At 38.4% G+C, this 17638-nt stretch overlaps 1 protein-coding gene across 3 annotated transcripts in view; it reads left to right on the top strand.

Moving 5' to 3' along the window:
• TSPAN12 (tetraspanin 12) overlaps nt 1-16061 on the top strand; it is a 66755-nt gene extending 50694 nt beyond the window's left edge. For all 3 annotated transcript variants that reach the window (XM_082631689.1, XM_082631687.1, XM_082631688.1), the window contains one exon: nt 14452-16061. In XM_082631689.1, coding sequence (XP_082487815.1) covers nt 14452-14757 — 306 coding nt within the window. In that variant the 3' untranslated portion in view covers nt 14758-16061. The remainder of the gene's footprint in view (nt 1-14451) is intronic.
• Nucleotides 16062-17638: the final 1577 nt, after the last annotated feature.

The raw sequence follows: 17638 nt of genomic DNA, 5'->3' as shown, positions 1-17638 counted from the left end.
AAAGGGTGAACAAGTGAGGGACAGCTGTTGGTATTTGGGAAATTTATTCTGAAGTAACAAGTACTGAAAGGAGATATTTTAGAGGTCTTCAAAAATTTCAAAGTTCATCATTCCGAACAGGAACTAGACTTATTCATTGTTGCTCCAAGGGCCAGAAGTTACAGGAAGGAAATTTTGAATCAATAGACGGAAGACCTTGCTCATCAAAATCCGTCCAGTTGTGAGAAAGGTTCTCTTGTAAAATCGTGAGTGTCTCATCTCTAAAAATATTAAAGTCAAGGTCAGATAACTATGTCATTGGTGGGTAGAATGGATTTTTAAATTAAGAGTGAATCTGGACTAGATGAACTTCAAGGTCCCTTTTATCTTTCATATTCTGTAAGCTTAGAGATAAGAACTGACTTTCTTCCTGTAGTCTTTCTTCAGTAGTCTGAAATCAAGGAAATAAATCATTCTCAACCATCTGGTGGCCTGCATGGTCCCTGACCCATATGTCATATTTTATGACATATTTGAAATCTGTGAAAAATGACAGAGCGGAAATATAGCAACAATCGCACATTTTAAAAACATTTCCATCAGTGGTATTGTTGGGTTTGGCACACAGCTCCTCAAATATCCATAATGAGCTATCCACTTGTATAAAAGTATAGATTTAAAAGTATAAATTGTATAAAATCTCGTATAAAAGTATAGATTTAAAACTCCACAGATAAAACTATCTCTGACCCTCAATTTAGTTCTATCCCATTCATTCATTCAAACAGTTTTGAGTACCTACTGGGTTCCAAGTGCTATTGTGAACGCTGAAGATACCATGGAAAATATTTCAGACAAAAAAACTCTCCTCCAGTATAACTTATGTTCTAGTTAGGGATATAGACATTTAACAAGAAAAAAAAAACAGCAATAAAAAATCATTTCAGGTGGCGGTAAGCACTTTGAAGACTCTGAACAGGGTCATGTGCTAAAGAATGGCTTTACTGGTGAGGGAATTATTTAAGATAGGATGTTTAGGAACAGGCTGTCTTAGGAGGTGACATTTGAACCGAGACCAGTTGGTGAGAAGGATCCAGCCATGCAAAGATCCACTGAAGAGTGTTTTTTTTAGCCTAGGGAACTGCAGCGTAAAAGCCCCCCTGGAGGTGGCCTGGACCAATGATTCCTGACTGCTTCCTACCCTGCAATTTGGGACTGTTTGTGTAACCACACTCTCTAAATAGTGGGTGTGAGACTTGGCTTCAGCAAAACCTCAGACTCAGAGTTTAAGTTGGTAAAATACAGGACTGAGATGCGTCTCTTCCTTCTTTCACCTGCCGAGTTTTCCATCCTATCAGTTACTGAAGTTCTAGACTTGATTGGAGAATAAAAAGAGAGAAAGAATAAAGAAGCCTGGTAGAAAAAAAGTTTTGGTAGAACAGGGACTTCTAACCCCTTGCCCATGGACCTGTGTTCTTGGATGGGCTTCAAGAGAAAAGTGGTATTGTTGAAATTGTTTTTGATGTTTTATATGCATTTTTCAGTGAGTGGGATCCATAGCTTTCATCAGCTTTTCTTGGGGCTCCATACCTAAAAGTGTGAAGAACCACAGTTGTAGGGAATAGTTGCAGTGTTTGCTCTCAGATAGGAAATGAAGCAAAAACACCTCCTCAAAGAAACTGAAATGGCACTTTCCTCCTCTGTATGCCACCTCAAGAAAAATAAATGGATGTAAACAAGCTCACAACAGGCCCTACTTCAAATGGACCAACTCAAAATGTAAAACCAAGAGGGAGAGAGTCAAGTAAAATATACTTCCAAAACCACATTTCTTTGTTTTGTAGTTAGGAGAAAAACTACTGTTAAAAGAGATTGACTGCTTCTTCAGAATAGTTATTCACAGAGGTTATGTAAGGGCCGGTCAGAAAGATGGTTTCTACGAAGCTGTGTGCCTTTGGGACACTTTTTCTTTGGATGCTTAGTCTTGATATGTTCCATGGCGTATTGGGTTTGAATATCAAATACTCTTAATAATTTCCTTTGCGGCAAATGATTTTGCTCCACACCATTTCTGCCTCTTTAGAAGGTTGTTTATTTCTTTTCTAAGTAACAGAAAACCTCTACGTTACAAATAAAGAGATGAAACAGGGCAGGGGTATGAATGTGAAGGGGATGTGATCTCTCTGAGTCCTGACTTCCCGGATGAAGAACCCAGATGATGATGGAGTGTATAGGTCTCCAATGCTCACAGATAGTAAATGGACATGCAGGGGTGCTCCCCCAGGTTAAAGCTGGGGGCAGCTCATGGTGACCATGTGGGATGGCTTGTCTGAGGTTTTTATTCTCTCAGTTGTGTATCAACCTTTCTGTGAGCTGAGAGTTAAGAATTCAGCCTTCACCCAGGTTGGAGGTCCTTCTTCACCCATCTCCTTTGCATGCTGCTGTCCTTGGCAAATGATATTTGTTTTATAATCCATGTACAATCTGGGGGGGGGAGTATCTCAGCCCTCAACACTTTTTATTAACACTTTTCCCCTGTCAACATCTTTGTTAGAATTAGAAAGGTGAGTCAGTACTATATGTCTGCTTTGACTAATAGAAACAACTTTTATTTTATAATTTTCACTCACAACATCCTACATGTAGAAATATTATCTCAGCACTTCTGAGCCAGAGGAAGAAACATGACAGAGTATTGTGGGTACAAAAGGACATGGTGGGGAAATGGGGGTGTGGCCTTATGGCAATGTCTACCTAGTTGTGGGATGGATTATTTTTCTCCCAGAGAATCCTGCTCTTAAGCTGCTAGTGAGATTCTTCTTGGGACCAAGTAGATTTCCACACCCCAAACAAACAAAATTAGGGGCAAGTGTTGAAAGAGAAGCCCAAGGCAAGAAGCAAGAGGTAACAGCTTAGGCCCCTGGCCAGGTACCATCCAGTTGCACTGATATGAGGTTGGTCACATCTGCATAGAAATGATCCTCACATCAGTGGCTAAAAGAAGAGGTAGGCATGAGGTGATCTTGACTGGGACACAGGAAGGAGCCTGACACTGGGTGGGCAGTCCTTCATTGCCACTGTCTTTGCGATTGAGATGTGCAGTGAAAGCACACAGAGTGGGTAGTAGTTCACTGGGCCTCCAATCTTAAAGCTAAGCAGGTGTTAGCCAGTTGCAGAAATCATTTGGGGGGTTATGGGGCCCAAAAGGGCACTTCAGGCAGAGGCAACGGTGCAGAGTTAGAGCTGGCAGCAAGACAGCACAGCAAGAGCACAGGCCTGAGGAGGGCTGGACAGGGCAGACGCTGGCTTATGAAGAGCCCTGTATGTCCTGCTAACACACGCATTTTATCCTGAAGTCTGTGAGTAGTTGCCGAATGAAGCGACAAACAGGTTCACAAATTTGAGACATTGTTAGGAAAGTAAAACTGAGAACAGAGTTGTCATGGGATTCTGATTTATTAATAATGAAGCTCCATTCTCAGATAAACACACAAAGAATCTCCTGCCCAGATAGTGAACCATAGGCAGCTTTCAAGCCCAGCGGTTATTTAGATGGAATATACCTAAGAAGTTCCATTCTCAGGGTTCTTTTGTATAAAGGCAAAGACCCTCCCTCGTGCCTCTCTGCTGATTTCATTATCTCCCCCGTAACTGCTGGCAGGGATCAGGTTGACTCGGACTTGGGGTGATATCTGTTTTATCATCTGAAGCCCTGTAGGATGAGTTTGGTCTTGGTGGAGGGGGGATGAATCCCTTTTATATTCAAGCTTCACTTGATCTAATCAGGCCTTGAACTATTCTGCCAGTTTTGCTTCAGGTATACAAACGCCTTCTTCTTTTCTTTCATTCTCTTTCTCAACATAGTTCAGTTGTGAGCTTCCTGTTACCTATTCAGTATTCAAGCAACTTTTCCTCTTGTGCTTTATTAGTAGAGACTTGCAAACTTTGCCTTTAGAAGGTACTGATATGAAAGCCATTATAATGTTTTGACCTGAAAAAGTACTGCACAAAGTAACAATTCTAGATCTGTGCTTAAAAAATCATTAGGTCGGCACTGTGGAGCATAAGCTGAGGTGAGAATTGGGTCTTGACGGGGGGAAATCAGGTGGGAAACTGTGCAGGTAATTCACTGTGAGGGATTGTAAGGGCTGGAATTCAGGTGTGCCACTGAGGAAGGCAAGGAGGAGATGAATATGAAAGATATTTAAGAGGGAGAATGAACTGAATGATGATTGGGGTGGGTGTGGGGAGTGAGTGACAGGGAAGGTACAAGGACAAGGACACCTGACATTGACTTGGACCCTAGAGAGATGAGAAAGCTGTTCATTGAGGGGAGTGATAGGATTTGATTAGTTCCATTTTGAAAATGCTGGGTTTAGGGTTCCTGTCAAGTCCTCCATGTGCAGAAAACCAGTAGGAAGTATGAAGCTCAGGAGACAGAACTCGACCAGAGATCTGGGGTTTGTGTGCACTACTTAGGAAAGTGCTAACTCCAGATACAATGGCTTGGATGAGGTAGGACTCTATTTCTCTCTCATGCACCACTCAGCTGGTCCAGGCTGCCAGGCAGCCCTGCTGCACAAGTTCACCCAGGGACCCAGGGGTGAGATAGCGTCACCTTTTATGACACCTGTCTTTTCCAAAGTCTCCCCTGTTTTCCTCCAGTTCCAGTCAATTGGGAGGAGGAGGAAGTAGGAAGGAGAACATCCAGTGCCTGAAGCTCTGCCCTCAGCACCTCTGCTCACATTCTCTTGGCTCACATGGCTGTGCTTAGCTGCAAGAGAGGCTGGGAAACGTGGCCTCTGGCTAGGAGGCTGTGTTCCCCTAGAAAATGCTACCTACCGTGAAGAGTAGAGAACAGCCTAGAGCAGGTGGGGGAACTGTCAGTTTACAGGTGTTATCAGTGTGTACGAGGCTATACATGCACAGGAGGAGGTAAGACCACACAAAGAGATGGTGTAAGGTATGCAGCTGAGGACAGAAGTTGGAAAATGGAAACCCGTAAGGGCAGTGGAGAAGGCACCTATTGTAGGTAGAGAAGGAATGGAAAGCAGTGTCCTGAAAGTCAAAGAAGGAGAGGATTCTAAGAATGAGTTTTCCTTAGTGAGGAAACGTGGTTCAGACGTTAAGGCTAGGTTCCAAAAACTAGACTCTTTGGGTTAAACTTTCCCTCTACTCATTAGGTGTGTGACCTCGGGCAAGTTTTAAACCTCTCTGCTTCATTTTTATTACCTGTAAAGTGAGGATAACCAGAGTACCCATGTCAGGTTGTTTGGTGAGTGAATTAGCATGTTTACAACCCTTAGAATAGTGCGGGCTTGTAGTGTCTACTACAGTAATAGCTGAGAGTTAAAGTAAATTAGGGATTGAAAAGTACACATTGGATTTCTCAAATAGGAGACATATACACAGCTCTGTGAGCAGCATTTTACATACATTACATCCTTTCAGCCCTAAAACATTTCTATGAAGGTACAGTATTATTATTTCCATTTTACAGATGAGAAATGTGAGGCACAGAAAGGCTCGGTGACCTAGTCCAATTTCATAGAGCTAGTAAGTGTCTAAACTCAGATCTATTTGATTTCAAAGCCCATACTTCAGTTAGGTACTAAAATTTCAAGATGTGGAGCACATGGTGAGAAGCAAGCTGAGTGTTTATAGATTTTTTTTCACTTCTAAACCTCAATTTTCTTGTCTATTAAATGAGATAATAATAGTACCTACCTCATTATGGTTTTATAAAAATAAATAGAGCTACTTAAGAAACCCTTAGCAAACCACTAGGCACATAATAAACACAAATCTTCAATGCATGGTGATAGCTAATGACAATAACAGGAACTTATTAACATATTTATTAGAGTAAATAGAAAAATTAGTGATCTATGATTAGATTCTTAACTAACCAAACTGCCCAGAAATTTGCTAGTAATACAGGAAAATACACATTTTCTAGTTCTATTTGTGTTGGCTGAAGGTAGAATTTAGGTCAAGGTTTTGGGGACTTCATGTGGTTTCCCACTTTGCTTGTTTTCACACCTTCCCACTTCTTAAGGACAAATATTTAGGGGACAGAAGGGCCCAGTGAGAGACCTCTGATGAGGACTTTGTACATGTTCTGCTCAGTGAGTCAGGGAATGCCTGCCCCTGGACCTCACCTCCCTAGGGAGAATACCACCTTCTGAGTTTGCTGAAGCTAGTTTCTTTATAACCACATATCTTTGGTGAAAATGACAAATGTTCAATAAACACAGTCATTTAAACTTGAGGATCGTGCTTCTCTAATGGGGAACTTGTGAGGATCAAATGAGATGTGAAGGCCTGTTGTTTTTTGAGATACATGAAGACTTTTTCTACTGCATTTCCTATGTATGGGTTTGGCTAACTTTACTCTTAAGAGAACAGAAAATCCTGTAGTGAATTTTATTACTTGCTGTTGAATTTTTCTTTTTTAAGGAAGGATTTATTTCCCTGCAGAGCTTATGATTATCAGTGGAGAACTTTTGTTCCAACCTCTTTAAAGCTCATGAATTCATGAACTGCTATCAATTTTAAAATAAATAGGTCTGAATATTATATATTTGTACCTGATAATTAACACAGTCATTTCAAACTTGGAAGTTATGTTTATTATGAAAAATCAATGACAGGAATATCAATACTGGCATGTATTGGCACCTAGATTTTGTTTATACTTTATCTTCATAAGCACATTAGAAGTCTGCCTAATTTTTTGATGTGGCTTGTGAATATTGAGTACCGAAAAGCCACGGGGGTTCTTCTAATTTTAGAAACTCATTTTGGAGACAGATCAGAGCATAATTTCAAGTGTATAATTTCCTCAAGTGAAATGAGGCATCCTGACATGCCTTCAAATAGATTCCAGGAAATATGGGGTTTAGTGATTTTTCTCTGATAAAAAGGTAGTGTTGTTATTTACAGTTGACCAGAATTTTAATATTGCAGCAAGTAAAGTAGACTAGCTAACTTGTCTTATTCATACCTTTGAATTATCTGAGGTTATTAATGTGGCTTTATCTAGGAAGAAAACATATTCAGGATAAATCAACTCAGAGTATTTTATTTTGAGAAAAGCAAATAAATGCAATTCTGTTCCTTCCTATTTTGAATTAAAAAACCTTTGTGAAATGGAATGCAGTTTTGAACTCTAACATTTCTATTTCCCCTTTTGACCCGCTCAACAGAAATGTTTGTTTATGCAACTAAATATCTATGAACAGTACAATAGATTACAGAGACATATTTCCATTTTTTCTTCTCTAGACTTAGTGTCTTGCTTTTCAACAAAAACTTCCGAGTTTACAGTGAAAAGTGTAAACATTATGCATGATTATTTGACTGGCTCAAAATAAGCTCACAACTTGTGTTCAGACTGAATTACTTCAAAGAGGGTGATGCAGAATGGACAGTAAACCCTGGAGCTGCTTCTACGAAGAATTTAAAGAGTGGCTGAGGCAGACAATTATTTTATACACAGAAATCTGGAAAAATACTGTCTTCTCAGGAAGAGGAATATTCTTTTGGAAAGTTAATCCTTAACTTTAAGTAATTGTGTAAATAGTTCATTGGAATTCAGCATGATACTTAGTATGCTGCAAGTTTCTACAGTGCCTCCTAAGTCACCAAAGAAATATCAAATTGTGTGCCGTGTAGAGAGATTTGTGCTTTTATTTATATATTTATACTTTGTATCTGTTTTTATTAAAGGATTTAATGCAACATACAACAAAAGGATACAATGGATGAATAATACAAATAAGTAGCACTGGATAAGATAAATAAGTACTAAGGATGTAATGTACAACATGATTAATATAATTAATGCTGCTGTATGCTATATATGAAAGTTGTGAAGAGAGTAATCCTAAGGGTTCTCATCACAAGGAAAAAATGTTTCCTCTTTTTCTTTTATTTTGTATCTATATGAGATGATGGATGCTCACTAAACTTATTGTGATAATCATTTCATGATATATGTAAGTCAAATTATTATGCTGTACACCCTAAACTTATACAGTGCTGTGTGTCAATTATAGCTGGATAAAACTGGAAGGGAAAGCTACATAAAGAGCAATGGAAAGTCAGGATTAAGGAAAGAGTAATTAGACATGCTTAATGTGAAGGCAAATGGGATAACTGTGGTTGACTTTCGTATTTGCCCCTGAGCTTTCTGAAAGCCCAGGTGAAATGACACATAATCACCAGCATCATTTTTAATGTTTGGAGGGCAAGTATTCTAATTTTTCAAAGGGAGCAAAATCCAAAAATATTTTTTTCAAGTGGGATTTTATATCTACAACTCTAAGTTATCTAGGAAAATATCTTCAATATTATTTTCCACAAATTTTGTAGAGAAATTTCTTATGGTGTTCTTCAGTAACATTAAAATACACTTCAGTGGAAAATAATATGCAAGGGCACAGGTTAATACATTCCAGCGTGGCAGAATTTGGTGGTCTGGTTTGACATTTGGATATAATTTAGAGTACCTAGAGACATCAATTTATTTCATTTATTTTAAATAATCTGTAGATAACACCTCTTTCTGAGGAGTTCTTGATGGAGAATAATAAAATATAATGTAATGAATTCTGATAACAAACTTAGTACTAAACTAAATACTAAAATTCTGTCTTGTTTGGGGGTGATCTTTGTAAACTAACTGAGGAAAGAATAAGACTGACTTATTTATAAACACTGAGGAGCCTAACTATAACCTTTGCTTTGAATAAATGACCCTTGCCCACCTCAACAGGGAGGCAATCTTCAGGCCCAGTGATCTCTAAGGAGGCCAGGTCCTGCTGAGCAATATTGATACAATCCCACATCCACCCTTCTGGTGGAACTGAAAAAATTTTTTCACTGGCATCCAAACCCATTCACAACAGCCTGGATTGTCTTAATATTTCATTGCATTTTCTAGTTTCTTAGAGTTAGAAATCAGTTTTATTTTCAAAGAAACATTGACAAAATCAACACCATCCAGAAAGAGATCATCAGGATGATGAAGTGTATATATTTGGAAAACATGAAAGAGCTAGGAATATTTAGCCTAGGGAAGTGAGTGGTTAAAGGGAAAGTGATGACACTTCAAATATGGCTCTCTACCTTATGGAAAACCAGTCACTTAAGAGCAGAATTAGGACTAGTGCATCCTTATTAGGAAGACAGTTTTCAACAGGGAAATGCTTGTTAAGAATTAGTGTTGTCCACGTGTGGAAAGGGCTGTCTAGTGAAGCAGGGAGTCCTTTTCTTTAGAAGAGCTTTTTTTTTTTTTGATGGCTTTTGTGTGTGTGTGTGTGTGTGTGTGTGTGCGCCATACATTTTTGTTTCTTTGTATGTGTTATAATTCTTGTTGTTGTTGATAACTGGACATTTAAAATAATATAATGTGGGGCTTCCCTGGTGGTGCAGTGGTTGAGAGTCCGCCTGCCGATTCAGGGGACATGGGTTCGTGCCCTGGTGCAGGAAGATCCCACATGCCGCAGAGCGGCTGGGCCCGTGAGCCATGGCCGCTGAGCCTGCGCATCCGGAGCCTGTGCTCCACAACGGGAGAGGCCACAACAGTGAGAAGCCCGCGTACCGAAAAAAAAAAAAAAAAAAAAAATATATATATATATATATATATATATATATAATGTGGCAACTTTGGAAATCAGATTCTCCCCTCTCCCCAAAGTTTGTTGTTTGCTCATTAGTTACTTTTCTGAACTAATTCTGTAAAGTCTGTACTCTCTGTCCTGTGTGGCCACTGAAATCTTGGCTCACTTAGCTTAGTGGTCACTTAATGAATGAACTGAAGTTTCCTTTAGATACCTGGAACCAGTAAGTCTCCCAGCCTTTGCCAAGGGTGTACAGAGCCTCAAGGTTAACCAGAAGTGAGATCTTAGGGCCTTTTTAGGTCTTTCCTGAGCCTGTGCACAGCCCTGGGCTTGAGCAGAGCTCTACTCACATGTGTAACTTTCTAGACCCCCACAAATATGTGAGAGCTCTGCCAAACCCCCTATGGATTTCACATTCTCCAGTTTTTCCTTTTAAACTTTTGACTAGCCCATTGTGTGCAACTCTTATCCACTACCTCAGGCAGCCTCAGTGTTGAACAGTTACCTCTAAATGCTTTTGACAAATATTCCCAGGGGAAAAGGCTGTCGCCCTGGTTGAGCTGCAAGTCAAGTCGAATAAAGACAGCCTTGCAAGTGAGCTCTTCCAGGGAACCACCAGATAGGACAAATAATGACAATTCTCTGAGAATGGGGCTTTGAAGGAGCTCCAACCCTACTCTGTTGCCTTTGGTGGCTGCCAGACCACGGGTTTTTACCATAATCGTCGGCTGTTTATTTTCAAGGCTCCTGCAGAGCTGGGGAGGGGAGATGGGAGTAAGGCAAATTAAAATGCCACAAAGCTTGCTGTTCTTACTGAGGTTCAGGTGCTTTTCTTGAATAAATGCTCCCCAGATTGCTGCAAGTGTTTGGATAATTTCCAGAGTTCTAAAAATGTTGATTCTTACAATTTTTGCTAGTGCTTTCACTGTTTATGTAGGGGAGAGACTATTCAGAGGTCATTTCTCTGCCAGTTTTGTGGATGGCACTGTAGAAGTGCTTTTTAGCCATATTTTTACAAGTTAGAAAGTTGAATTATTGACTTCCAAGTTCCCCTCCCACTCTAGAACATTCAGTGTTATCTAATATATCACATTCCCAAACCATCCTAGATGATATTATTTACTGTGCCTTTATTTTGGGTAAACGTGATTGTTTAAAATAAAATTGAAAGAGACTTTACCTGATGCCAAAATATGAAATACAGTAGACTGTAGCTTAGTTATCAATCTCTGCTTTGTTTTAGTCACAGATTAAAAAAAATATTACCTTTTCTGCACATTCAACTTAGAGTGAATTAGTCTAAAGGGGTGGGAGATCTTATACCAATAGGAAGAACTATATGGGTAAAATTTAAGCACCAGGGACTACTGAAAAGGTAGAAATCAAACAATAATTGACTTACAGGATTTCACAGGGTTCAATCATTAGCATATGTATTTCATGAGTAGTTTAGCTTTAATTGTGGAATTTATTATTATTATTATTACCAACATATTGGTATGCCCATGCTGATTCTTTATCCATTAAAGAACCATCTTTGTAATAAATACTGAAAACATAGTTAAGTAATCAACTAAACAATGCAAAGCCATTTTATATCAATTTCTTTAAAGATGGATTTGATGATCTGGTGCTGCATTACTTAGCAACGATGTTAAATGATAAGTTAATATAAATTAATTTCCCAAATGTTTGAAGCTAAACCCTTTTAATTAAGTATTTTTGGTTGCCTCTTTTCAAACTATGTTAAAGATTTCTCTGCTTCATGACGAGGCTCATGATCTATCATCTCAGTGGCAAAAATCATTTTGGATAGTTCCGTCACTGTCTTGAGAAACAGTGACTGCCACCTTGGCTCTTGTGGGCAAGGACTGTTTCATTAATACTCGGTGGTGACACAATGCTGTGCTTTTGGTATTTTATACTCTAAAAAGGTGTTGTACTCCTTGTCCATTAATACCTGCTTTTCATAGATTTTGCATCTCTTTTAATGTGTGCTTTCTAATCTTCTGTGGGCTGACGTACCAGTTACATATGATTCCTAGAGCTCTTACCATATATGAGATCACATTCTAAATGTTTAAATGTGCTTGTTCATTTAATTCTCCCAACATCCCAAACAGGTAGGCACTATTATCATTCATGTTTTCAGATGAGAAAACTGAAGCACAGAGAGATTAAGTAATATTCCCAAAGTCACATAGTTTATAAGTAGCAGAGGATGGATCTGAATTCACAATTCTGACTCTGCAGGTCATGATCTATATGGTGTCCTATAAGGATGCTTGTTGGAATTACACATAAGCATAAGAGTGAATGGGCTCTGAGAGACTACCTGAGTGGATCTCTTTGAAAAATATTTGAATTTCGGAGATTGTGACATCTATTTTGGTTTCCCACAGTGTGTGTGTGTGTGTGTGTGTGTGTATGTGTGCACACACGCATGTGTGCACGCATCCATGCACACACGTGTGTATGTTTTAAATAGGTATGAAGACCAGAGAAGTGATTTTATTAAACCAGTGTTAAGTAGTATTAATTATAAATATCTTAACTTCCTTTTTGGTGAAATTGATAAAACTTTGTTAATGTTTTGCTGTTAATTTGCATTACATAGTATACCAAAAAAGGTAGTTATTGAAATGGGTCTGTGACTAATTCTACATGATTTTTATTTCTTGAGAGTAATGGCTTATTAGGGTACACTTACTGATCAGTGTCTTTGGAAATCTAAGAATTACATATTATTCATTCCTCTCCTCCAGTATAATGCACAAATTAGCAACTGAGTCAATAGTCTTGCTTTCCTAGATTTAGTTACTTATGGAATCTGGGGAATAAAACAAGGAGGCAGTTATTTCAATAATTGTCAATTTCTTTTTATTCATGTGACTGCTTCAGCAGGGTAAGTAAGCACTGAGTCACTTTTACCCCAAACTCAGAATAAAAGCTTCAAAACATCGAGTTCTTGTTGGGAGATAATTTTCCATGGGTCTCTTGCATTTCTGTGTGTCTTACAAGCAGAGACACTGGCTGCCTTTGTTCTGGACTGTCTTTTCAAGGGTGTTTGCATAGAAAAAAGCCTTGAAGATAGACAGTGTCTCCCTTCAGAGAAGAGGGCAGGTTTGTTTACTGTCTAGTCTAATGAAGATAATGTGTCTCTCCAATATAAGGAGCAGGTGCACTTACTGCCCATTATAAAATATTAGGGTTCCCTAAGCTTGGAGTTCCTTTCCCATAATGTAATCCTCTGTGTGTGCAGGCATCATCTGGCCTTCTTCATGTTGCCCTTGGGACTTGAGGAACTGACATGTACCCTGGCTATTGCTATTGCTATAAGTAATAAAGCCCTTTGTCTCTGTCTTCTGCAGCATCCATGAAACTGTGGCAGGCTAATTTGTTATCATCCAAATAGAGAAAAATCTCAGAATCTACAAAGTTCGTGAATTTTATTATAATTTTAACTTTTTCTAGATTTTCACTTTAATTTAGAATCAGCTTCCCTTTTGAAGGGTGAATTATCTTTTCTATGATGTGGGCTCACTAGAGACAGGGCAAGTATCCTATGCATTGGCCACCTAATAGGTAACTTATGACAATTGTTAGTCCCATTCTACCTTCTTTTCTTTGCTTCCTCCTGCCCCACATTTTCCTCAGTCATGGCTCTTCTTTCTCTTACTTTTTTTCCCCTCCTCTCCTCTTCTTTCAGAATTCTCTTCTATATCTACCATAGGCACTCCTTAGCATTTGTACTTAAAACTAAGCACAAACAGAAACCTTGCTAATCTTTTGAAGTCAGCTGTCTCTAGCCTGAAGGGGAGCTAAAGATACCTTTCAAACCCCTACCTGGTAGAATTAAAACTTGGTGTCATGACAGAAATTCCCCCATGTGTATTTCTTCTACAGGCAGTGGACAGAAGTGTGTGCACACATGTGCAGTAGAAGGAAGGCAACTGATTGATTTCCACTCACTGGCAAGTTTCAGCAACAGACTGGGGAAACATTCTTGATCTTTGAGGAAAAATTCTCTGACCAAATGAGCTATAATCAAACAGTGAATACAAATAATAATAATAACGACACATTATTTTCAAAAATTTCAGATCAGTCTGTATCAGGGGGTCAGCCATCTATATGGCCTAAGCCCCAAATCTGGCCTACTGTCTTTTTTTTTTTTTTTTTTAAGCGGTATGCGTGCCTCTCACTGTTGTGGCCTCTCCCGTTGCGGAGCACAGGCTCCGGACGTGCAGGCTCAGCGGCCGTGGCTCACGGGCCCAGCCGCTCCGCGGCATGTGGGATCTTCCCGGACCGGGGCACGAACCCGTGTCCCCTGCATCGGCAGGCGGACTCCCAACCACTGCGCCACCAGGGAAGCCCTGGCCTACTGTCTTTTTATCTGTGAAGTTTCAATGGAACCAAGGCACATCCATCCATTTACATACTGTCTATAGCTGTGTCCTGTGACAGTGGCAGAGACGAGTGATAGCAGTAGAGACCGTGTGCCCTGCACAGCCTAAAAGATTTTCTGTCTGGCCTTTTACAAAAAGAAGTTTGCCAACCCCTGCCCTAGATGTTGTATTTTATACCAGTGGTTCTCAATTTCAGATTGTGAGGAAGCCAGCAGAAGGAATAGATTCTTCAGAATCACATGGGCAGGCTTTTCAAAGAGTGCACACCTCTATCTCTCCTCCAGCTGCTCATAGGGGTTCCCTGTTGAGAGTCACTGTCTTCAAGTTTATAACTCAAGTCGTTCGGTTCCACTAACTGATACAGATGATTTGCTTTCACTATTTTGACCCTCTGTAACACATCCAAAGTACCATTGACTGTGTTATTTCTTTTACAGGGTTGTGGGAAGAAGATGTATTCTTTTTTGAGAGGAACCAAACAACTGCAGGTGCTCAGGTTTCTGGGGATCTCCATTGGAGTGACACAGATCCTGGCCATGATTCTCACCATTACTCTGCTCTGGGCTCTCTACTATGATAGAAGGGAGCCTGGGACAGACCAAATGACGGCCCTGAAGAATGACACCACTCAGCACCTGCCTTGTCACTCAGTGGAACTGTTGAAACCAAGCCTGTCAAGGATCTTTGAACACACATCCATGGCAAACAGCTTCAACACACACTTTGAAATGGAGGAATTATAGGGACTGTCAAAGAAGGAAACCACAAATTTATTTTATTGGACTTGTGAATTTTTTGAGCACACACTTAACTGTTTCAGAAATGTGTAGAAATAAAAATGTTGCCATAAAAGGATACCCAAGCACATAATGTTCCAGCCTTTAAAAGAAAGTGGGAAAAGTATATATATATTATAAGGCACCACCTGGACAGTAGTTGATGCCCTTTATAATGCTGAGGACTGATCTAATACCCACTTTATAACCTGTGTAAGATTTTTACTGGACACAGTTATGATTTGAGGTTTATGCTTTGGCATAGTTCGACCAGCATTTCTGCATCCATGTAAACGAGCCATGTTATTGTGGGATTGGAGCTACAGTAAATTTGATTCACTTCCATAAGCTTGCTAGTATATAAAGTTCCAAATAACTGCTAACATAGGAAGTTAGACAATACTAATGACTTTTATTACTTGGTGATATATTCTTTTGAGGGTAAATAGACTATACATAAGTACACTCTGAAGACTGGTGACTACCTAAACGTGATTTTTGCTGGTTAATAAAAATATTCTTACTACTTACAAGAGCAAACTTAAACATTGTCTTAAACTGATCAGGGATATATGTGTATATGAGTCTGTGTTAAGTCTGTATAATTCAGTAGATTTCAGTTCTTATAACTTTAAGCATAACAATTGTGAAATGGATACAATAGTCCTGTATAGAAGCATTGTTTTTAACCTTTCCTGTTAATAGAGCTTTAAAATTCTGTCTTGGGTTTATATTACATACATAACTGCTAATTTAAGTACTTAACCACTAATTTTGAAAAATGACTAGTGTGATGCAAAGGAATCATTATAATTCAGAATGTAGTCTGGTCTCTAGAAAGTATTAACAAAAAAGTTTACATATAACTTAGTTCATTCAGCAAAGACCTGGATATTATCTTTCTGCCAAACTGAGACTCTTTTTGACACTAAACACTTTGTAAAGGAACTTATCTTTGCTTTCTCCAAACAAGAAGTGGCAGTCTCCAAGTCTCAATATAATTCTACAGAGAATAGTTTTCCTTTTCCCCAGCAAAAAGTTGAGAGAATCATAAAAATAAGTGACAATTTAGATAGAGATTTTCTTTGCCTTATTTCACTGATTAAGATACTATGGTGAATTACACAGATTATTAAATTTTTTATAAGAGTAAACTATATTTATTTGAAATGGGAAAAGTGCATTTTACTGTATTTTGTGTATTATGTTTATTTCTCAGAAAATGAAAAGAAAATTAAAACGTGTCAATAAATATTTTCTAGAGAGTAAAACTTTGTGTCTAATTTTTATACATTGTAAGCACTTTCACCATTCAAAAATATTAGCAAGGGGGAACATATGAGAAGAAATGATTGAATAAAGTAATAATAACTATTTCCAAAATCCAAAAGTAATCTATAAGAGTATGTGCCTTCACTGAGAAATGACAAAGGGGTGCCCATTTACATTTCAAGTTTGGTTTTTGAGCTAATTGATAATGTAGCTGTCTGATACAATATAAACATATGCCCATTTATGTCAATTTATCTTCTCAATGTTTTCATATCCCAGTTTCTTAAAGTAATTTTTAAAAGAAAATGAGTGTAAGGAATACAATATTTGAAATCAACTGCTAGATTTCATCTCTTCCATAATTTAAATAAAAATTGAGTAGATAACTTGCTCAATCAGAACCAAAAGCATCTCTTTTTCTAATTTCCTTAACAACTCAACTTCCCATAATTTCACCTAAAATGCCCAAGTAATTAAGACAGGTGTGAGTATTATTTGAATTATTTGGATAATTAGTCAAATTTGGCTGCTTCTCTTTTGACATATCTTATAGTCACAGAAAGAACAAGCATATACTGTATTGAGCTCAGTAAAAAAAAAAAAAAAGCCCAAATTATAAATAATGTCTACATTTTTTAAATTTTATTTTATTTATTTTTATACAACAGATTCTTATTAGTTATCTATTTTATACATATTAGTGTATATATGTCAATCCCAATCTCCCAATTCATCCCCCCCCTTGCTTTCCCCCCTTGGGGTCCATACGTTTGTTCTCTACATCTGTGTCTCCATTTCTGCCTTGCAAACCGGTTCATCTGTACCATTTTTCTAGATTCCACATATATGCGTTAATATACAATATTTGGTTTTCTCTTTCTGACTTACTTCACTCTGTATGACAGTCTCTAGGTCCATCCACGTCTCTACAAATGACCCATTTTGTTCCTTTTTATGGCTGAGTAATACTCCATTGTATATATGTACCACAACTTCTTTATCCATTCATCTGTCGATGGGCATTTAGGCTGCTTCCATGACCTGGCTATTGTAAATAGTGCTGCAATGAACATTGGGGTGCATGTGTCTTTTTGAATTATGGTTTTCTTTGGGTATATGCCCAGTAGTGGGATTGCTGGGTCATATGCTTATTCTATTTTTAGTTTTTTAAGGAACCTGCATACTGTTCTCCATAGTGGCTGTATCAATTTACATTCCCACCAACAGTGCAAGAGGCTTCCCGTTTCTCCACACCCTCTTCAGCATTTGTTGTTTCTAGATTTTCTGGTGTTGCCCATAAATTTCTACATGTTTGATATATTACCTGACTTAATACTGTCTAAAATAGTCAACATTAATTTAGACAACCATCTTATACACTTATACGCTTGCTTAATGGGAACAAATGACATTTATAGCAGTGGAATACAAAGGCCTCTTATAGTATCAGTGCACCTGGAATAATAAAACTGCAAGGGATTTTAAAAAGTGTATTTAATATAGTAGAGTTGAGGGAATTCACTCTTTGGATACATTGCAAACAAATAACTGTTTCTTTGCTATTTTTAAAAGCTTT

Source organism: Mesoplodon mirus (assembly GCF_964341445.2).
Source record: "Mesoplodon mirus genome assembly, chromosome: 9".
Lineage (NCBI taxonomy): Eukaryota > Metazoa > Chordata > Mammalia > Artiodactyla > Ziphiidae > Mesoplodon > Mesoplodon mirus.
This window is presented reverse-complemented; position numbering and strand designations above follow the sequence as displayed.